Genomic DNA, 24665 nt, shown 5'->3' on the forward strand with positions numbered 1-24665 from the left:
TTCACAGTGTTTTACAGATGTGTTAACCCCCAGCACTCAGCTTCACAGTGTTTTTACAGATGTGTTAACCTCAGCACTCAGCTTCACAGTGGTTTTACAGATGTGTTAACCCCTAGCACTCAGCTTCACAGTGTTTAACAGATGTATGACCCCACAGCACTCAGCTTCACAGTGTTTTATACGTATTAAATACACAGCGTTCTGCTTTGAACCTACATCATTCAGTTACATAGTATTTTTATGCGTATAAAGTTTTATTGTTTTTATACATTTAATCTTACAGCGCTTAGCTTCAAGTATAATTATATATATATATATATAAACCTACTGCGTTCAGCTTCATGTACAAGTATTTATATTTTCAATCCAGCTTCAAATTATAAGTATTGATATATAAACCTACAGTAGCTTCAAAATATAATTTAGATTCTAGTTCTGCGTTCGATTAATATTTTTTCTGATAAGTTGCTCATAAAGGAACAACAAATGTGATTAAAACGAATACAAGAGAAAACGATTGATGAAAATATTCTGTACTATGGAATGAAAATTATGCAATAATATTAGAATTCACCTTTATAATATATCGTTATGTGGATCGGAGAGTAGATATAGAGAAAATTAAACAGTTTTTACCAGCAATTTTTATTTATAATACACGGGATGTTAAAACCGCGTATTTCCGATAAGAAGTTCTTTGTAGTTACTTACATATAAAATTTGGATATTAAGAAATATATTTGGAAATAAAAATTGGATGTATATATTCGTAAACCAGTGGAATCCTCTTTGTAATGAATTATTGGGCTATATTTTATATCTAGATTCTTGGTTCTTAGGAATGAAAGCTACACACTCCTAAACCTCTCCTAACTTGTTGATACGAAATCAGTAACAGATACTTTGACGGAAAGTCTGATCAAATGCGCATGCGTCACTTCTTGCCCCGCCGGAAGAGAATTTTCTCAATAGTCATCATTGGGGTCTCGAAGGCCAGAGTGGCGACGATTGCCGTCAGTGTGGATAGAACCAGTGATGCAAGGAATGAGTAAGTCTGAAAAAAATGTAGATCAACTTACAAGCTGTGTTGTCTTTGACATAATCAATAAATGTACATTCGATCCTGTCACATGATACCATGATAGATTCTGGTGTCGTAGATAAACATCCGATCCTGTCACGTGATATTATAATAGATTCTGGTGTCGTAGATAAACATCCGATCCTGTCACGTGATATTATAATAAAATCTGGTGTCGTGGATAAACATTAAATCCTATCACATGATATTATAATAAATTCTGGTGTCATAGACCATAATAGAATCTGGTGTCGTAGATAAACATTCAATCCTGTCACATAATATTATAATAGATTCTGGTGTCGTAGATAAACATTCAATCCTATCACATGATATTATAATAAATTCTGGTGTCGTAGACCATAATAGAATCTGGTGTCGTAGATAAACATTCGATCCTGTCACATGATATTATAATATATTCTGGTGTCGTAGATAAACATTCGATCCTGTCACGTGATATTATAATAGAATCTGGTGTCGTAGATAAACATTCCATCCTGTCACGTAATATTATAATAGATTCTGGTGTCGTAGATAAACGTTCGATCCTGTCACATGATACTGTCCTATTTGGACGCCCATAGAGATTTTGAATGGTTTTAATAAATACAGCATACAAAACATCTTTGTATTAAGTTCATGTGATTTAATTTGTATTTTGTCAATATCAATGTTGTATACCTTTGAACACTCAGTGTATAACATCCTAACAGCTAATCATTCAAGTTTCTGTACGTACTATTAGGGATGTAGATTATATGGATTGTGCTAATTATATATCATGTACTTACAAATCCTAGTGTCGTGGCATAAAATGGTTGTCGCAATGTTTGTAGGTAGTAGTAAATGACGATGGGGTGAGTCAAGTAGATGCAATAGCTGAGTCTACTGAGGGGGACGAACAGCTTCCAGGACAGAAAATCGTTTACAATTCCTAGAAAAATAAATCTTCAACAATACTTTCGTTTTGTAATGCTGTAATGAAAATTACAAAAAAGTCACCTTATGCCCTGACACTTTTTCTAGTGACCTTCTAATATATGCAATATCAAAATTTGCCTCATGAATAAGTATCCAAACAACGAATAACCGTATACTGTAAATCGCGTATATTTCGCGTGAAATTTATTTTTGCGTTGCTACGCGAGGAGAGACAGTCGTGAATTCAAATCCTTCGCAATTAGTTGTGCGAAACTAAATATGTATGGTATTCATGTCGATTCGGTAAATTGAGGGAAATACATTTTGTAAATCCATTTTAAGGACCCCAATGAAAATAAGCGTTTTCAGGGTTTTTTTTTTTTTTTTGGAAATCCTAGGATATACGTACTTTTGTCTTTATCTATAAATATCATTAGCTGATACATTAAAGATGTAGCTAACAACTTATTCCTGATTATGTAGAACATGTTATATGTGCTATAGTCATATGTTTTGTATACAAATCTGTACATACTTATCCTGAATAGATTTATTATTATCATTATTACCTAATGACCTCGACCCTACATTACACAATATCTTCGTAATGACCTTGACCATATTATATAGAATATTACCAATGTAGCCTATCATACCCCTAGATATAATATATAACTTTAATAGCCCGGAGAACGTACCTCCATTGCCGGTAACACAAGCGAAGACTACCCAGCAGACACAAACTCCCCAAACAGAGCGATGGACAGCGTTATACAGAGCGGCCACACCACTGCTCCACTGGTCACCGTTCACTGGACTGTATATTCCGTACACCACAATACAGGCGGCCACTGCCATGACCAACCATATGAGCAGGTTCATCACCTTCAATAACATACTCTCGGGTACATATTCAAGCAATCTGATAAATCTGTTTGATTATTATTCGAATACCAATACTCACCTTTGAAAGCTGTGCTGGTTGATTATCATAACTGTTTGGTGTTTACAAGAAAACACCTTGAAAATATATGGTTTTTAATGAATTTTCTGTATCAAGGTAAACCGCAAAAAGTAGGAATCATCGACGAAAAAAGAAAACTTTACAGTAATTTCATTGAGGATGAGTGAGTGTGATAAACAATCTGGGAGTGAGTGTGATAAACAATGTGGGAGTGAGTGTGATAAACAATGTGGGAGTGAGTGTGATAAACAATCTGGGAGTGAGTGTGATAAACAATGTGGGAGTGAGTGTGATAAACAATCTGGGAGTTAGTGTGATAAACAATCTGGGAGTGAGTGTGATAAAGACATCTGGGAGTGAGTGTGATAAACAATCTGGGAGTGAGTCTGATAAACAATGTGGGAGTGAGTGTGATAAACAATCTGGGAGTGAGTGTGATAAACAATCTGGGAGTGAGTGTGATAAACAATCTGGGAGTGAGTGTGATAAACAATCTGGGAGTGAGTGTGATAAACAATATGGGAGTGAGTGTGATAAACAATCTGGGAGTGAGTGTGATAAACAATCTGGGAGTGAGTGTGATAAACAATCTGGGAGTGAGTGTGATAAACAATCTGGGAGTGAGTGTATTAAACAATCTGGGAGTGAGTGTATAAACAATCTGGGAGTGAGTGTGATAAACAATCTGGGAGTGAGTGTGATAAACAATCTGGGAGTGAGTGTGATAAACAATCTGGGAGTGAGTGTGATAAACAATCTGGGAGTGAGTGTGATAAACAATGTGGGAGTGAGTGTGATAAACAATCTGGGAGTGAGTGTGATAAACAATCTGGGAGTGAGTGTGATAAACAATCTGGGAGTGAGTGTGATAAACAATCTGGGAGTGAGTGTGATAAACAATGTGGGAGTGAGTGTGATAAACAATCTGGGAGTGAGTGTGATAAACAATCTGGGAGTGAGTGTGATAAACAATCTGGGATGTTTGTATTAAACAATCTGGCAGTGAGTGTATAAAACAATCTGGGAGTGAGTGTGATAAACAATCTGGGAGTGAGTGTGATAAACAATGTGGGAGTGAGTGTGATAAACAATGTGGGAGTGAGTGTGATAAACAATGTGGAAGTGAGTATGATAAACAATCTGGGAATGAGTGTGATAAACAATCTGGGAGTGAGTGTGATAAACAATCTGGGAGTGAGTGTGATAAACAATCTGGGAGTGAGTGTGATAAACAATCTGGGAGTGAGTGTGATAAACAATGTGGGAGTGAGTGTGATAAACAATGTGGGAGTGAGTGTGTTAAACAATCTGGGAGTGAGTGTGATAAACAATCTGGGAGTGAGTGTGATCTGGGAGTGAGTGTGATAAACAATCTGGGAGTGAGTTTGTTAAACAATCTAGGAGTGAGTGTGATAAATAATCTGGGAGTGAGTGTGATAAACAATCTGGGAGTGAGTGTGATAAACAATGTGGGAGTGAGTTTGTTAAACAATTTGGGAGTGATTGTATTAAACAATCTGGGAGTGAGTGTGATAAACAATCTGGGAGTGAGTGTGATAAACAATCTGGGAGTGAGTGTGATAAACAATCTGGGAGTGAGTGTGATAAACAATCTGGGAGTGAGTGTATAAAACAATCTGGGAGTGAGTGTGATAAACAATCTGGGAGTGAGTGTGATAAACAATCTGGGAGTGAGTGTATAAACAATCTGGGAGTGAGTGTATAAAACAATCTGGGAGTGAGTGTGATAAACAATCTGGGAGTGAGTGTGATAAACAATCTGGGAGTGAGTGTGATAAACAATGTGGGAGTGAGTGTGATAAACAATCTGGGAGTGAGTGTGATAAACAATCTGGGAGTGAGTGTGATAAACAATCTGGGAGTGAGTGTGATAAACAATCTGGGAGTGAGTGTGATAAACAATCTGGGAGTGAGTGTTATAAACAATCTGGGAGTGAGTGTGATAAACAATCTGGGAGTGAGTGTGATAAACAATCTGGGAGTGAGTGTGATAAACAATCTGGGAGTGAGTGTGATAAACAATCTGGGAGTGAGTGTATTAAACAATCTGGGAGTGAGTGTGATAAACAATCTGGGAGTGAGTGTGATAAACAATCTGGGAGTGAGTGTGATAAACAATCTGGGAGTGAGTGTGATAAACAATGTGGGAGTGAGTGTGATAAACAATGTGGGAGTGAGTGTGATAAACAATCTGGGAGTGAGTGTGATAAACAATCTGGGAGTGAGTGTGATAAACAATCTGGGAGTGAGTGTGATAAACAATCTGGGAGTGAGTGTGATAAACAATCTGGGAGTGAGTGTATTAAACAATCTGGATCTGGGAGTGAGTGTATAAAACAATATGTGAGTGAGTGTATTAAACAATATGGGAGTGAGTATGTTAAACAATCTGGGATGTTTGTATTAAACAAAATGGGAGTGAGTGTGATAAACAATCTGGGAGTGAGTGTATTAAACAATCTAGGAGTGAGTGTGATAAACAATCTAGGAGTGAGTGTGATAAACAATCTGGGAGTGAGTTTGTTAAACAATTTGGGAGTGATTGTATTAAACAATCTGGGAGTGAGTGTGATAAACAATCTAGGAGTGAGTGTGATAAACAATCTGGGAGTGAGTTTGTTAAACAATTTGGGAGTGATTGTATTAAACAATCTAGGAGTGAGTTTGTTAAACAACCTGTTAGTGAGTGTATAAAACAATCTGGGATTGAGTGTATTAAACGATGATGCGCTAAATTTTGTAGCAAACCCACCTTTGGTATTTTGAATTTGCCGTCGGTCTTGTAGATGATGTACCCGGTCACTATGCCGACGATGTATGGTCCCATGCGGCACCATGGAACAATGTAGTATTCAAAAAAGTAATCATTATAACTTGCCCTGAAAAAAAGTAATATTTTGTTATTGAACGGCAAACTATAGACTACTTTGTTTTACTGTACAATGCATTCTTAAACTTTATCTAAATTCTTGAAATTAAGTCATATTTAGATTGAACTACTGTTGGATCATCGCACGTGTAGTTTCTATGGTAGGGTCATCGCACGGGTAGTTTCTATGGTAGGGTCATCGCACGGGTAGTTTCTATGGTAGGGTCATCGCACGGGTAGTTTCTATGGTAGGGTCATCGCACGAGTAGTTTCTATGGTAGGGTCATCGCACGAGTAGTCTCAATGGTAGGGTCATCGCACGGGTAGTTTCTATGGTAGGGTCATCGCACGGGTAGTTTCTATGGTAGGGTCATCGCACGAGTAGTCTCAATGTAGTTTCTATGGTAGGGTCATCGCACGAGTAGTTTCTATGGTAGGGTCATCGCACGGGTAGTTTCTATGGTAGGGTCATCGCACGAGTAGTCTCAATGGTAGGGTCATCGCACGAGTAGTTTCTATGGTAGGGTCATCGCACGGGTAGTTTCTATGGTAGGGTCATCGCACGGGTAGTTTCTATGGTAGGGTCATCGCACGAGTAGTTTCTATGGTAGGGTCATCGCACGAGTAGTCTCAATGGTAGGGTCATCGCACGGGTAGTTTCTATGGTAGGGTCATCGCACGAGTAGTCTCAATGGTAGGGTCATCGCACGGGTAGTTTCTATAGTAGGGTCATCGCACGGGTAGTTTCTATGGTAGGGTCATCGCACGAGTAGTTTCTATGGTAGGGTCATCGCACGAGTAGTTTCTATGGTAGGGTCATCGCACGAGTAGTTTCTATGGTAGGGTCATCGCACGAGTAGTCTCAATGGTAGGGTCATCGCACGGGTAGTTTCTATGGTAGGGTCATCGCACGGGTAGTTTCTATGGTAGGGTCATCGCACGGGTAGTTTCTATGGTAGGGTCATCGCACGAGTAGTTTCTATGGTAGGGTCATCGCACGGGTAGTTTCTATGGTAGGGTCATCGCACGAGTAGTTTCTATGGTAGGGTCATCGCACGAGTAGTTTCGATGGTAGGGTCATCGCACGAGTAGTTTCTATGGTAGGGTCATCGCACGGGTAGTTTCTATGGTAGGGTCATCGCACGAGTAGTCTCAATGGTAGGGTCATCGCACGGGTAGTTTCTATTTCTATGGTAGGGTCATCGCACGGGTAGTTTCTATGGTAGGGTCATCGCACGAGTAGTTTCTATGGTAGGGTCATCGCACGAGTAGTCTCAATGGTAGGGTCATCGCACGGGTAGTTTCTATGGTAGGGTCATCGCACGAGTAGTCTCAATGGTAGGGTCATCGCACGGGTAGTTTCTATGGTAGGGTCATCGCACGGGTAGTTTCTATGGTAGGGTCATCGCACGAGTAGTTTCTATGGTAGGGTCATCGCACGGGTAGTTTCTATGGTAGGGTCATCGCACGGGTAGTTTCTATGGTAGGGTCATCGCACGAGTAGTCTCAATGGTAGGGTCATCGCACGGGTAGTTTCTATGGTAGGGTCATCGCACGGGTAGTTTCTATGGTAGGGTCATCGCACGAGTAGTCTCAATGGTAGGGTCATCGCACGGGTAGTTTCTATGGTAGGGTCATCGCACGAGTAGTCTCAATGGTAGGGTCATCGCACGGGTAGTTTCTATGGTAGGGTCATCGCACGAGTAGTTTCTATGGTAGGGTCATCGCACGGGTAGTTTCTATGGTAGGGTCATCGCACGGGTAGTTTCTATGGTAGTGTAATCGCACGGGTAGTTTCTATGGTAGGGTCATCGCACGGGTAGTTTCTATGGTAGGGTCATCCCACGAGTAGTTTCTATGGTAGGGTCATCGCACGGGTAGTTTCTATGGTAGTGTAATCGCACGGGTAGTTTCTATGGTAGGGTCATCGCACGGGTAGTTTCTATGGTAGGGTCATTCCACCGGTAGTTTCTATGGTAGTGTAATCGCACGGGTAGTTTCTATGGTAGGGTCATCGCACGGGTAGTTTCTATGGTAGGGTCATCGCACGGGTAGTTTCTATGGTAGGGTCATTCCACCGGTAGTTTCTATGGTAGGGTCATTCCACCGGTAGTTTCTATGGTAGGGTCATCGCACGGGTAGTTTCTATGGTAGGGTCATTCCACCAGTAGTTTCTATGGTAGGGTCATCGCACGGGTAGTTTCTATGGTAGGGTCATCGCACGAGTAGTTTCTATGGTAGGGTCATCGCACGGGTAGTTTCTATGGTAGGGTCATCGCACGGGTAGTTTCTATGGTAGGGTCATCGCACGGGTAGTTTCTATGGTAGGGTCATCGCACGGGTAGTTTCTATGGTAGTATCATCGCACGAGTAGTTTCTATGGTAGGGTCATCGCACGAGTAGTTTCTATGGTAGGGTCATCGCACGGGTAGTTTCTATGGTAGGGTCATCGCACGGGTAGTTTCTATGGTAGGGTCATCGCACGGGTAGTTTCTATGGTAGGGTCATCGCACGGGTAGTTTCTATGGTAGTATCATCGCACGAGTAGTTTCTATGGTAGGGTCATCGCACGGGTAGTTTCTATGGTAGGGTCATCGCACGGGTAGTTTCTATGGTAGGGTCATCGCACGGGTAGTTTCTATGGTAGGGTCATCGCACGGGTAGTTTCTATGGTAGTATCATCGCACGAGTAGTTTCTATGGTAGGGTCATCGCACGGGTAGTTTCTATGGTAGTGTGATGGCATGGGTAGTTTCAATGGTTAGTTCCTGACAGAAATGATTTTGGGTCATTAACGTTGGGATGCTGACAACAAAATTTCCAAATTGAATCGATGTCATGTAGCAGAGTATGCACAGTATACCGTACAAATGGCGTCAGCTCTGGTGAGACAAGTCATGTTTACTCTGCTTGTTATATGTATAGATGCAGCACAGGAGGGTGAATATGTATGGAAAACATGTCTCTGCTACATTCTATTATAGTTGACTTTCGGGCTGATTCTTGTCCTAATCATTGAGTGACATTATTACCACTATAACTGTAAGTATTTACAATTTATCACTGTATTTATTCATTATCTGAAAACGTGTATATCTGTTTATAACATCAAGAAAATGGATTTCAAAGGCTATGCATGTTGTCCGATTCCTTTGTTTTTAAAATCATGACAATAAAATATTCTGAAATGTAAAAAAAAAAAAAAAACCCTACTGAACAAAACGTGTTAGCCAGTCAAGTCATGTTTACGCTACTTCAGGATTACCAAATGTGTTTACAAATGTGAGCAACGCGTATTTACTCCGCGGAATACTGCACGGAACAGGATGGGGTACATCGGATAGCCATACATAGTATACAATTATAGTGAAGACAATATCTAAATAAAACGATATGAACATCATGGCAGCAGCATCAGTTGACATTATTGTAGGTAACAGGCCATAATGGTTGGAAACTACTCCAGTAGCTATACTGATCCCCAACAAAGCCAGAATGTTGATAAAAACGCCAATCTTCTTAGAGCTGTAATATATCAAAGGATTGTACACAATGTATACAAGCAATGCATAGAATTCAATATAAATTTAGAAATCGATACATCAGATACGTTACAATGTTTATAAGTGTATAATACGACAGGTGAAAAGTAGTGTAAAATTTCAATCAACATTTTCCTAAGTAATCATGCAAACAGTATGATTCTTGGAATGCCATTAAAAGTGTGTTTATACCTGGTACACCTTAAAGTGTAAGAAGTAACGAAATGACTACAGACGCAGTCTAAGATTGCCAACTATCAGAAATTAACATAATTATATTTTACAATATTCGTCACTTATAGTTTACAATATGCGTCAAATCCTATCTGGTATTTGATTGATCATCACGACGAGACAATATTTTGAGTGGGTGCAACTTACGTCAGTAATGTACTTACAAATAGAGCGGCACCAAAAGGACTGGGCTTACTACATAAAACTGCATGTCATTGGCCAGATACCACGACCAGCCAAAACACTGAAAACAAACGTTTTATTTTTACCATTACGCATTACATCTTGTTTCTGTGTTAGTTTTTATAACTACTCTATCTTCCCTTTTCACATCTATACAACCATACAATGCAAACTTAATTAATCCAGTAAATTTGTGAAAAATGATAATTATTTTGGACATTTTCCGTACCATCTCTTTTGCGTTTACGACGTTGTTGATATACAGAATATTTGTCCACCAGTTCTTTCTACACGAGACCCCATCTTGACCTCCGATGTTAAAGAACGGTCCATCGCCAAGGTAACGATACAGCGACATGTAGAGAAACAGCACCAACATGTAAGGAGGTGTCAGTCTGGTCCCAGGAAACAAAACACAACAATGTCAAAATGTTCAAGATTCAATATTTCTTTCTGTTCATGTTATCGATGAACGATTACAATTGTACTTGGGTAAATTCAATACCAATGCTACTTAAAATCTACCGATTGTAGCCATCCCTGATAACCTAAACAAAAGAGAAAATTAATTCTGATAGTTACATTGTTTCTTTATTTAAGGACAGTTATTGCCTTTGTTTTATTCCAAAGATTACAGACACAAAAATAGTTCAAGAACTACCATCATAGAACTGCCGATACCACTACAAAAGAACTAACAAAGATTTTTTGCAATATTTCCTATATGGTCAAGTTTCATTTACTTAATACAGCGTTCCAATGATTGTTCTTTTGAGATTCCGTCAAAGAAAACCCCCAAATGTTGAACAAAGTTGGCATTAGGATCATATCTCTAAAGGGCCCAGTGTGTGCTGCGATAGCGTCAGCAGGAGACATAACATCCTATCGCGCGACAGAGAGCTGATCATTAACGATGTACAATGATAACGAGAATTACAAAGTTATATAGGCAATTACAACGGTAACTGTGAATAAAATGAAATAGCATGAAATTGAATGCGATTATTGTATACAAACAAATGAAAATGTCATGTTGACTCATATCATTTGCAAAAATTTGAAATGTAGCATAAACAGATACACTAACCTCCAGATGCGATGAAAATAGAACATAAACCAGTTGATTCGTGCCTTCTCCCTTTTCATCTCCCTCATAAACAGGTAGGACACCAGCAGCCCGCTGTAACATTAGATTAGGGAGAAATACATACTCGAGATTAGCTAGGAATACATACTCGAGATTAGGAAGGAATACATACTCGAGATTGGGAAGGAATACATACTCGAGATTGGGGAGGAATACATACTCGAGATTAGCTAGGAATACATACTCGAGATTAGGAAGGAATACATACTCGAGATTAGGAAGGAATACATACTCGAGATTAGGGAGGAATACATACTGGAGATTGGGGAGGAATACATACTCGAGATTAGGAAGGAATACATACTCGAAATTGGGGAGGAATACATACTCGAGATAAGGAAGGAATACATACTCGAGATTAGGAAGGAATACATAGTCGAGATTGGGGAGGAATATATACTCGAGATTGGGGAGGAATGCATACTCGAGATTGGGGAGGAATATGTACTCGAGATTAGGAAGGAATACATACTCGAGATTAGGAAGGAATACATAGTCGAGATTGGGGAGGAATGCATACTCGAGATTGGGGAGGAATGCATACTCGAGATTGGGGAGGAATGCATACTCGAGATTAGGAAGGAATACATACTCGAGATTGGGGAGGAATGCATACTCGAGATTGGGGAGGAATGCATACTCGAGATTAGGAAGGAATACATACTCGAGATTGGGGAGGAATGCATACTCGAGATTGGGGAGGAATGCATACCTTGCTGTGGGAAGGAATACGTACCTTAGTGTGAAAAAAGAATCCACAGATAGTAGACCATTGGCTAGAACCATCGATGTCCAGTTACCCAGGAAATCCTTAGTAAAAATCTGGTTTTCTGCATAAAAATATAAAGAAATGGTTGATTCTATTTTTGAAGAACATATAAGGTTTTTATCAGAGTTATCACTTGGAATCGGAGATAAAAATGTTAATTGCCACGATAAAGCTCCACATATTAAAAAACACATATAATTGACACATTACTTACGTATCTCACCCATGCCGAAAGCAAATGCGTGTCCTAGAACCACCCAGGAAATGCTGAGGAATCGAATTCCGTTGATGGCACCAAGAGCGCCACCTGCCTGTTCTGTGCTCATCAACTTCCGGGCATTAGTGTACACAGAAAACGTCATGGCAAGTCTCGGCAGCACGCCTTCAAACATTTACTTATAACTTTAAACAATTTTTATGTATCTAGCCATTATCCTTGAGGATTAGGTAGAATTTGTCCATTTCCCCATTAAAGAGCTATAATACAAAAAGCCGGAACTAACAGACAGTCGTAAAAACCCTTATTGATTAAATCAAAGATATAATTCAATATATTTTGATCCGAACTAAGATTTAATAAACAACTTTTACTGGTCCTTTTCTGATATTTTGAGAATTAGATAGCAGTTGTTCAATTGAATTAAGAGGGACGGATTGTTCGGTGTTATATTTTTGTCCTAAGTTTGGGACCATCAGTTTCGATGTGAATATCACATTATTTAAAACTGGTTATTTTGTTATAATGAGCCTTGTCGTGCTTCCTGCAGTGTCTCCTTTTGTGTTTACCATATATGGTATGTCACCAAGCGATAAACCCAACTTAAAGATATCCCGAATTAAAATGGGGTACCCGGAAGTTTAACAAAACAAAGTTTACTCTGCCACCTTAAGTAGCGTTTACACGTGTATTACTGATAAATCACACACGTCCACATACTGTATCTAAAATTCGCACGTCGAGAATTTATTAATGCTGAAAATTGGCAAACTTCTGAGCGTGTTGACGAGCGTCCCAGGTCTTACTCATTCGAAAGACTACTGATAGAAAAGACATGTCTCTGTGTAGACAGACAAGCCGAGTTCCATTCACCACTGCCAACAGGCTCAGAAGACGACGGAATGTCATGGTTCGCGTTAATCGGCGACCAATAACGCATCCCCTGTTGACTGGAAGGCACAAACAAGCCAGACTGCAAAAGGCACGTGATCACCGGACATATAATGGCAGGTCTTGTTGAAGAGTTCACTGGTGTGATGAAAACAGCTTTTCACTAAGTCTGACATCAGCAGGATCCGTGTTTGGAGACCAAGATACACAACATACCATCAGAATCACATTCTAGCAGAACAACATACCATCAGAATCACATTCTAGCAGATACACAACATACCATCAGAATCACATTCTAGCAGATACACAACATACCATCAGAATCACATTCTAGCAGAACAACATACCATCAGAATCACATTCTAGCAGATACACAACATACCATCAGAATCACATTCTAGCAGAACAACATTTGGTGGTGGCGATGTTGCTGTTTGAGGAGGTCTTTTTCTCTAAACACCAAGCTTGGCTTGTATGTTCTTGCTGGAATTTTAAATGGACAGAAGCACTGTGGTCAGATCCTTTGACATTTAGCTGTTCCGCATATCGATGCACATCCAATTGCAAACCAGGCAGGTCCGCTTTGTACAAGACTCAACAAAAGGTGATAGCGACGCTCACATTGTCTGTAATGCGACCAACATGAACCCGATGGAGCATGTGTGGGATTATCGTGGTGGACTTAAGTCACTGCATGAGACCCAAAATGCCAAACAATGGAGAATTAAGGGCCGCGTTGCTTCAGGAATGGCAGATGTTTCCTCATAACAATTGATCAGTGGTATGAGACGACAAGAGAAATGTACCAGAAGCATGGTGGCTATACCAGATATTCTCACTATACAATTAGTTGATTACTTAATCTTTTTGATCAAGTAAGGTGTTTTGATTATTTGAGGACGTATTTGGTAATAAGAGACACCCTCACCAAAATCAAACTTTTTTTTTGATTTTGGTAAGGATTTTTTTGAGCACATCTTTTAAAATCAATACAGCACTTCCGGTTCTGTACATTTCTAATCAACTGTGAATAGTTTCGTAAAATATATTTAAAATCTGTCCTCTATGTTCTGCTGAATTGAACTGAATATTTTTCTTAAATATAGCACACAAAATAAAGACAAATCTGAGATATGGTTGTCCCTAATTTATGGCCAAGATGTATTTACATTCACTGCACAAATCATACATCATTACAAGACCATCTTCAACAAAAACATCATATATGATTTTACAAATGATTTAATCCAGCTTGAAAAAAATTTCCACTGCAAATATGTTGTCATCTCATTAAAAAATGGACGTGGTTTTATTAATATTAACTTAGAAGGTTTGTTTTAGATTATAGAAGTTTTGCACAAAAATATTATCCCCATTTTTTTTTAAATATTCACACCTGCGTTGTATAGTGTATAGGTGAAACTGACCTAAATGTTTGTATTCATCGATATTACTCAATTTGATTTTTGCACACGCATGCGCGATCTTGTCTCTACTCCTATTGCCTGTAAATGCATTTTTGTTTACATTTTTAATGTCGTAATACCTGTAAGACATCTAGTTGTAACGTTTCGTAGCGTGTTACCTGGTTATGTGTGTTATGTTGTACTACCAGGTTGTGAGTATATTTGTTGTAATACCTGGTTACCAGTGTTGTGTTGTAATACCTGGTTATTTGTTTTTATTATATTACCTGGTTGTTGATTGTATTTTGTTGTATTACTTGGTTGTCTGGGTTACCTTGTTGCTGGTGTTGTGTTGTATTACATAGTTGTCTGGGTTACCTGGTTGCTGGTGTTGTATTACATGGTTGTCTGGGTTACCTGGTTGCTGGTGTTGTGTTGTATTACCTGGTTGTCTGGGTTACCTTGTTGCTGGTGTTGTGTTGTATTACCTGGTTGTCTGGGTTACCTTGTTACTGGTGTTGGTTGTATTACTTGACTATTTGTGTTTTGGTGTAACACCTAGTGATCTGTTTTTTTTTTATTATATTACCTGGTTGTTGATTGTATTTTGTTGTATTACCTGGTTGTTGGTGTTTTATTGTATTACCTGGTTGTCTAGGTTTTGTTGTATTACCTGGTTGTTGGTGTTTTGTTGTATTACCTGGTTGTTGGTGTTTTGTTGATTACCTGGTTGTTGGTGTTTAATTGTATTACCTGGTTGTCTAGGTTTTGTTGTATTACCTGGTTGTCTTGGTTTTGTTGTATTACCTGGTTGTTGGTGTTTTATTGTATTACCTGGTTGTCTTAGTTTTGTTGTATTACCTGGTTGTTGGTGTTTTGTTGCATTACCTGGTTGTCTTGGTTTTGCTGTATTACCTGGTTGTTGGTGTTTTATTGTATTACCTGGTTGTCTTGGTTTTGTTGTATTACCTGGTTGTTGGTGTTTTGTTGCATTACCTGGTTGTCTTGGTTTTGTTGTATTACCTGGTTGTTGGTGTTTTGTTGTATTACCTGGTTGTTGGTGTTTTATCATATTACCTGGTTCTTGGTGTTTATTATATTACTTGTAATACAGGTCTTGATATTATAATTACAGGTGATATTAATGTAAATATGCTAAATATACCTGAGAATCACCACTTAAGTAGACTCTTAATAAAGTATAATTTTGTAAGTTTAATTAATGACCCAACACGGATTACTGAGACAACTGCTACTGCTATTGATATATTGTTCACTAACAACATAAGTTTAATTAGAAATACTTCGGTGAATACTCCAATATGCAGTGACCATTGTATTGTTAACTTCTCTTGTTGTAATTCTGTATTGAAAAAGAAATCATATATGAAGAAAATACTAGTTTATGATAGAGCAGATTTTGATAAAATGAATAGAGAGATTGATATTGTTGATTGGGAATTACTGATAGAAAATCATAATTGTGAGGAATTTAATAGTATTTTAACAGAAACCATTATCAAACAAACAAAATTATGTGTACCATGTAAACTTATAACTGTCCGACCTGATGATAAACCCTGGATGAGAAATAATATCAAACTCAAAATTAGACAGAGAAATAGAATACATGCAAAAGCTAAATCTAGTAATTTTGCTACAAACTGGGCTAACTTTAGACAAATTAGAAATGAGGTAGTGGATCTTGTTAGGGAAGCTAAAATACATATTTTATCAAATTAGATATATCTCTCCAAGACAATTCTATTCCTGCTAACAAGTGATGGAAAATTGCTAAGTCAATAATGAACTCTAATAATGTTTCTACCTCTTTACCACCTCTATATGTAAATGATCAGTACGTCCATCATCCATTTGATAAGGCTGATTGTCTAAATAATTATTTCATTTCGATTTCAACGACATCTGAAAATCTGGATCCTCTACCTCAACCTGATAGTAACTCCCTTTTAAACTAGAAAATATTACCATTTCTGAGCAGGACATTAAAGATCAACTTCTCTTACTTAATGACAGAAAACTACCTGGTCCTGACAATATGATACCTAAAATAATAAAAAGATTAACCCCCTCATCAGTATGCCCTCTTACTCTTCTATGTAATAAAACTTTTGAAACAGGTACTATACCAGCATCTTGGAAATCAGCTAATGTTAATGCTATTTATAAAGGGAAAGGCTCTGAAAGGCCCATATCTATCACATCTTGTTTTAGTAAAATTATTGAAAAAGTAGTTTTTAAATATATGTTTAATTACCTAAAAATTGTGAAGTTATTACTAAGCATTAATCAGGCTTTTTACCAAAAGACTCTACTGTAAATCAATTATTGGAAATATATGAAACTATTATAAGTAATTTGGATAAAAATAATGAAATTAGATTTGTATTTTGTGATGTTAGCAAAGCGTTCGATAGAGTTTGGCATGAAGGCCTAATTTTTAAATTAGAATCATATGGTATAAGTGGTAATGTTTTGAATTGGTTTAAAAACTATTTGTCTGATAGGAAGTAAAGGGTACTAACTGAGGGTTTTCATTCAACATTTAAAGATGTTAAAGCTGGTGTCCCTCAAGGCTCAGTTCTCGGTCCATTCTCATTTTTGGTTTATATTAATGACATAACTGACTGCATCACAAGCAAGTTTAAGCTGTTTGCTGATGATACATCAATTTTTGAAGAGATTGAAAATAATTCTGGTGAAATTGCACAGAAATTAACCTATGATTTCAGCAATCTAAATATATGGGCTAACAGATGGGATATCAAGTTTAATCCTCAGAAAACAGAATCTTTACTTTTCTCAAGAAAAAGGGAACACATTAATCCTGATATACTGTTTGCAGGTGATTCAGTCAGCTCTGTCAAGATTCATAAACATTTAGGTTTAACTTTTAGTAGTGATGGTAAATGGTCTCACCATATCACTAATATATACAATAAAGCCTACAAGAGAATAAATATTTTGAGAATACTTAAACACAAAGTAGACAGGAAAAGCGTAACAACTATATACACTTCCTTTATTAGACCAATTTTAGAGTATGGGGATGTCATCTGGGATAATTGTACAAATCAGGAAAAAAACTGATTAGAATCAGTTCAGTTAGAAGCACTTAGGATAATTACTGGGTTAAGAAGGGGGACATCTCATTATAAACTCTATGCAGAAACTGGAATTAAAACTCTTAGTAATAGGCGAAGCCAACATAAACATCTTCTTATCTATAAAATTCTGAGAAATGAAACTCCAAGCTACTTACGTAATATCATTGAACTTTTTGTTTATACTAATGAGAATGTAAGATATCCTCTAAGAAATACTCGTGTATTCAATCCTCCTGTTTGTAGAACAGAAAGTTACAGAAATAGTTATTTCCCATCAACTCTAAGTGATTTTAATATGCTCCAACCTGACTTAGTAAACATTAATTCAATACAGAAATTTAAGAAAGTTATAAAGCCCAATGTAAATAATCAAACAGGTGCCATCAAAACTTTTAAATAAACAGGACCTAGAACATATAATATGTTATTATGCCAGCTTAGAAACAATGCTAGTAACTTAAACTCTGATTTATTTAATGACCATTTGCTTGATACTTCAACATGTATATGTAGTAATGAAACTGAAAATGCTCAGCACTACCTACATGAATACCCATTATACACTGACTATATAAACAGGACAATTCAAAATATAGCTGAAATAGACATACACCTAGATCATGACCACTTAAACATTGAAACTCTTTTGAATGGTTGTAAGGTATGTAATGCTGACATCAATTTAGCCTTTCTTCATATAGTATTTGAGTATTTCCATCTTACTAATAGATTTAATGTATAATTTCTCCATTTAATCTTTCTCCATTTAATCTTTATCTACGGATCACTGAAATAATACCTGATTATGTAAATCAGCAATATCAAGCGCTTTAATAGCATTTCTGACTGAAATTGATGAGCATTTTGAAAGTATTTTTTTAATGTATTCTTTAAATTCATGACTGCTACTTATACTTATGTAGCAGTAACTAATTTGTTAACTTATTATATACTATGTTAAGAGGACCAACTCCAATATAGATGAAAAAAACTGAAATACCATTTTATAAACCTCTCAAACTTAACCATGATCTTACCTATCAACATAGAAAATGCAGAATTGTTGATAATTTATTATGCATATCCTTGGGTGGATGGTCGAGGTGTTTATACACATGGACTTTATGACATGAATCCCTGGATTCTTGCACGGTAAATTATCAGTAACCTGTATTATTTCAACTTATTTATAATCCTATGAAAAATAAGCTGACATAATGAACTACTTCACGTTCCACAATAAATTGGAGTTACCTCCCTTTACCTATTATATCCTAATTTAATATATACATTATCTTACTCACTGGATGTTCTTGCAGATAAATGTAATGTATTTATGTATTAATTCAGGAAAGGACTGATATAGGCCCAGCCTGTGGTCCAATCCGTTTAACATATGGAATGTTAATAAAATTTTGTTGAAATTGAATTATATATTACCTGGTTGTTGGTGTTTTATTGTATTACCTGGTTGTCCGGATTTTGTTGGTTTCTTCACATCTCCATTAACACGATATTTACTCTCTGAAGTAACTCCATTCTCGGTCACGTGAGACTGATTCTGATCCTGAGAGTACATCATATCAAACACGGTCGACAGCACCATTAGGAGGAAAAACACACCACACACTGTACTGTAATAAAGAACAACATTATCAGGACAAAACACACTACACACTGTACTGTAATAAAGAACAACATTAACAGGACAAAACACACCACACACAGTACTGTAATAAAGAACAACATTATCAGGACAAAACACACTACACACTGTACTGTAATAAAGAACAACATTAACAGGACAAAACACACCACACACTGTACTGTAATAAAGAACAACATTATCAGGATAAAACACACTACACACTGTACTGTAATAAAGAACAACATTATCAGGACAAAACACACCACACACTGTACTGTAATAAAGAACATCACCAGGACAAAACACACCACACACTGTACTGTAATAAAGAACAACATTATCAGGACAAAACACACAACACACAGTACTGTAATAAAGAACAAAATTAACAGGACAAAACACACCACACACTATACTGTAATAAAGAACAACATCACCAGGACAAAACACACCACACACTGTACTGTAATAAAGAACAACATTATCAGGATAAAGCAGAAATTGCAAGAATGACGTGACATTGGGAACAAACCCTTGCATATCAAATCAACTGGAAATAATAACCACGATAGGTTGGCAATGCAGGGATGTTGCTATTCAGAGGTGGAACATTCATAATAGAAAATCATCACGCGTATCATACAGGTACGTGCAAAACTGTCCCTGTTGATTCGTTGTAGGAAAACATACAAGATATGCATCTGATGAAAAGACCTGACAATAGACCTGACAGTGAAATTGAAGAACTTGACGGTATTTTAATGGCCTATTTTCATATGTTATTCAGTCATGCAGCCTCGTATGATAACAAAAGCAAGGAAGGAGGGACATAGTTTGTTTCCATAGGTATGCCAAATGTCTACAGGAAGACCTTATCATCAAACTCTGCGAAAATATTGTCATCCAGAAACTCGACCAGTTTAATGATTTCGGACTCTGTATATCTCTCATGAGATACGCCTCATTATATTTGTACTGCCGTATACATATCTTCGAAAAGAAAGCTGTCAATAAAAAAGAGCGGAGGAATTCGTTCAGTTAATAAATGGGTATGGTACTGTGTGGACAACTAAAATGTACGTATAGAACAGAGATTTGTAAATTGGTCAAACGCTCTTTGGAGTTCTTTAAATACCACAACCTAATAATTCAGTATCACAATAACACTGTAACTATGATTTGAAAGGAATAGACGTAAGAACCTTTGTTAAAGGTGTGGTTGAACAAGACGAGCCATTATATGTAATCCAATATGAACGAGGGGAGTCCGTATCCCTACCATTAATGGGCAATAAATTAAATAACAAACATCATCCACCATTTGTTTTACAATCCCTTACTCTAGCTCTAAATACCTTACCGATTGAAAATCATACAGGAAAACAAATGTCCATCAAGATTTTATGTTACCAATTAAGAATTCATTAAAACACGGCGAGAATCGATACAAACACTAACGTCATACTTACAAACCCGCTATACCAACGCCGTCGTATTCTACTGGTTCCGAGCAAGTGACGGAATATGCGTAGACTTTCGACTGTCCAAGTGGTAGTAAACCTAACACTGCCAACAGAAACAAACTATTACAGGATACTCGGCAAAAGTTGAGTGTAAAAAATTGTAAAACATATCACTCAGAAATAACATTATAAAATGGATTTTGGAAATTTTTGATTTAGCAACCATGTACATAAGTACAAAAGGGTCCTGTCGGGTTATTTGTTTGTATCACGAATTAGTTGGCGACTGGACTACACGTCAAGGATCTAAGGTCGGATGGAGGTGTTAGGTACATACATAATTAAATCTTCGTCAAAACGCAAGAACCAATGGACTTTACAATGTAACGAAATTTCTAAGTTATCAGAGAACACATAAAAAAACTAAGTCCCAAACATCTATACAAATTGCTGGAAATAGCACATTTCAGAAAAAAAGATTCTATGTCAGATTAATAATAACATATACCAGAAAATATTAGAAATAGTGTTTCTACCATCACACAAACATGCGATATTTTTTAAAAATCTAAGCATAAACCAGTATATGGTAGTGTTACAATGTTAATCATATGCTTACGAGCATTGACGGTGGTCTTTGATTCCAAAGCAGTACAACTGTCAGGTATACATAAGGCCATTCTAACGTTAAATCCACCGATAAATCCCGATGACGCCGGAACCGCTGATCCCTGGTGTTACATACAAAATGAAATTCAAATAAGATATAACAAACAAGGAGAGGCCTGGTAGACAAAATGAAAGTTACATCCATATGTTCTAATTTGTCTGTCTTTACGATGTCCGGCTTATGTCTTTTAGAATGGTTATTCCTTTCAGATTGAAAAAAAAATATTGGTAATGTTATGACAATATTTCAGCTTTTGGTTGTACAACTGATTCTTATTCCAATGACTTTGGTAGACCTACTGAAGGTATAACAATGGCCTACTGAAGGTATAGCCATGGCCTACTGAAGGTATAACCATTGCGTTCTATGTGTATAACCATGGCTTTCTATAGGTTAACCATGGTCGACTGAAGGTATAACCATGGCCTACTGAAGGTATAACCATTGCGTTCTGTGTGTATAACCATGGCTTTCTATAGGTTAACCATGGTCGACTGAAGGTATAACCATGGCCGACTGAAGGTATAACCATTGCGTTCTGTGTGTATAACCACGGCTTTCTATAGGTTAACCATGGTCGACTGAAGGTATAACCATGGCGGACTGAAGGTATAACCATTGCGTTCTGTGTGTATAACCATGGCTTTCTGTAGGTTAACCATGGTCGACTGAAAGTATAACCACTATAACTACTATAGGTATAACCATGGCCTACTGAAGGTGTAACCATGACCTACAGAAGGTATAACCATGGCCTACTGTAGGTATAACCCTGGCCTACTGTAGGTATAACCATGGCCTACAGAAGGTGTAACCATGACCTACTGTAGGTATAACCCTGGCCTACTGTAGGTATAACCATGGCCTACAGAAGGTGTAACCATGACCTACTGTAGGTATAACCCTGGCCTACTGAAGGTATAACCCTGGCCTACTGTAGGTTTAACCATGGCCTACTGAAGGTGTAACCATGACCTACTGTAGGTATAACCCTGGCCTACTATAGGTTTAACCATGGCCTACAGAAGGTATTACCTTGGTCTACTGAAGGTGTAACCATGACCTACTGTAGGTATATCCCTGGCCTACTGTAGGTTTAACCATGGCCTACTGAAGGTGTAACCATGACCTACTGTAGGTATAAACCTGGCCTACTATAGGTTTAACCATGGCCTACAGAAGGTATTACTTTGGTCTACTGAAGGTATAACCATGGCCTACTGAAGGTGTAACCATGACCTACTGTAGGTATAACCCTGGCCTACTGAAGGTATCACCACGGCCTACAGAAGGTGTAACTATGACCTACTGTAGGTATAACCCTGGCCTACTGAAGGTATCACTACGGCCTACTGAAGGTATAATCGTGGCCTACTGAAGGTGTAACCATGGCCCACTGAAGGTATAACCATGGTCTACTGAAGGTATAACTGTGGCCTACTTGAGGTATAACCATGGTCTACTGAAGGTATAACCGTGGCCTACTGAAGGTGTAACCATGGCCCACTGAAGGTATAACCATGGTCTACTGAAGGTATAACCATGGCCTACTGAATGTACAACTATGGTATTTCCTATTGTAAGACTTCGGAGGACTAATGATTTGAAAGCTGAAATACGTACCAATAAATTACTTAGTGGTAAAGTCGCTGTGCAATATTTCCCGTCAAACTTTCCGGTATGCACCGCAAGACACTCGTCATAGGAACCAGTCCACGCCATGTCTCCACTTAGCAGTCCAGAAGGAATTTTACCGGCAGCGTCTATCACTGCAAACATTGTACATAACGAATGTGGCGACAATATCGTACAGAGGGTGTTATGGCTGAGTTGCGAATGACAAAAACAATTTTGTTATCCAAATTCTCCCTCCTCCAACAAACACAATTATATTTTTACATATATCACTATCATATCAAGATACAACAGACAATCGCTATGATATATGGTTTGTTAGGGAAAACTTTTTATTGCCCATGTTTACAACTTGCTACATATTTATGATCCATTGTTTCACGATTGATACTTACTTTTGAATGCCCATTGTTCCCTTTTCAGAAGTTCCGAGACAAGAAATTCTAAGTGACCGAAACACTGAGGTGAGATGTGCTGTTCCAGTTCTTCAGTAACATTCCGTAGATCATTAGAGAAGTTCCCGAGCAATCCCGCGTACTGAGAAATACCTTGTAAGTTACTGGAACCAGAGCCAAGTAACTGTAGGACTTTTTGTAAATTTTCTGGTGTCATGACTGAGATAGGAAACGACACATTGTTAGTTTTAATGAAGTTTCCAATTTGGTTGACAACAGAGTTTAAGGCGTTTGGATTTTGAAGAAACTTTTGTAAATCTGTCCAATATTTTGAGAGCTGGTTCCCCACAATACTGGAGTTGCTGACGCTGTTGACATGAACCATCCCTGGTACGGGTCCACTGGTGGTACTGGAGACATTGTTGGGATAGCCTGAAACACTTCTGGTAGGCGTAAACCCTTGGGATCCTCGGCTTGATGAATAAGCTGTTAGAGATCTATCTACTAACAATGTCATAAACACGATAAAGACTGTCCATTTGTAAAACTTCATTTTTCTGGATCTCTATGTGAACGGGTTACTAGATAGGGATGGCGTCCGTACTGATCGATGATCGTATCCCGACTGATAGTGATGAAGGCACAGATATTGACCCCCTGATATATGTCAAGATTAAGGTCTGATTACTTAATTGGATTCCTGTTTTGAAACTAAAATTGTAGATTTAATATGTAATTAAATTCATTTTTAGGACTATGCTGTTCATAAAGTAGTGTGACTTCGCAAATCTGAAGCTAGAAACGACAGTAAAAATGTGTAATGCTTTTGTCTTACTTAAATCGTCTACTGAGTCACAGATATATATATCATTCGGATAGTCCTGTGAAGTTTCGGTCGTGGTGGACAACACCGGAATGAGGCGATGAAACATTCACTTCTAGTCGTATTTGCCTGTGATGACCTATTTATATTTAAACTTGTACTTAGAGCTTTGTGTAAAGCTGTCTATGGTGGTTAAGTATGAAGAAACCGTTATCGTGTCCTTTACCTCCCAGTTCTAGTGGGTACATTAATGGACACGGTAAATATATTCAATTAAAAATATCCATCAATATATTTAAAACTTCAATTGATTTCAAGGAGTTTGTGCCGTATTTGATAATGTTTTCGATGTCTGGTATGATAAGTATGCCTATAGACAGTTGGGAGATCTACTACCAAACCCAACCAAGATATCGGCAATCATACACTTTGTCATTCGCGTGTGCATCCTCTGTATTCTTTATTTACAATTAGATGTTCCTTTTGACAAAACATGCTCCAGTAGAGTTCGTAAACATACGTATAACCATCCCTTGATAAAAGCGGCACCTAGTCATGAATGTTGTGTGGTAAGTGTTCAAAATGAGAAAAAAATCAACGTCGAAAGGAAATAGTTAACTGTTTCTACCACTCAAACTGATCTGTTGTGCGTT

General features: G+C 37.7%; 1 protein-coding gene across 1 annotated transcript; it reads right to left on the bottom strand.

Moving 5' to 3' along the window:
* Window positions 1–934: 934 nt before the first annotated feature.
* Window positions 935–23742, bottom strand: LOC132547431 (nose resistant to fluoxetine protein 6-like). The gene is made up of 15 exons (XM_060211187.1): window positions 23190–23742; window positions 22783–22928; window positions 21109–21220; window positions 20496–20592; window positions 18846–19012; window positions 11948–12115; window positions 11701–11794; window positions 10905–10997; window positions 10047–10212; window positions 9799–9878; window positions 9258–9383; window positions 5743–5869; window positions 2704–2890; window positions 1876–2018; window positions 935–1054 (listed from the first exon to the last, which is right to left on the bottom strand). The coding sequence occupies exons 1-15, from the start codon at window positions 23740–23742 to the stop codon at window positions 935–937; spliced, it is 2379 nt and encodes a 792-aa protein (XP_060067170.1).
* Window positions 23743–24665: the final 923 nt, after the last annotated feature.

This window comes from Ylistrum balloti, unplaced genomic scaffold (assembly GCF_031769215.1).
Source record: "Ylistrum balloti isolate Yb309-2 unplaced genomic scaffold, AGI_CSIRO_Ybal_v1 Utg369954, whole genome shotgun sequence".
Taxonomy (NCBI): Eukaryota; Metazoa; Mollusca; class Bivalvia; order Pectinida; family Pectinidae; genus Ylistrum; species Ylistrum balloti.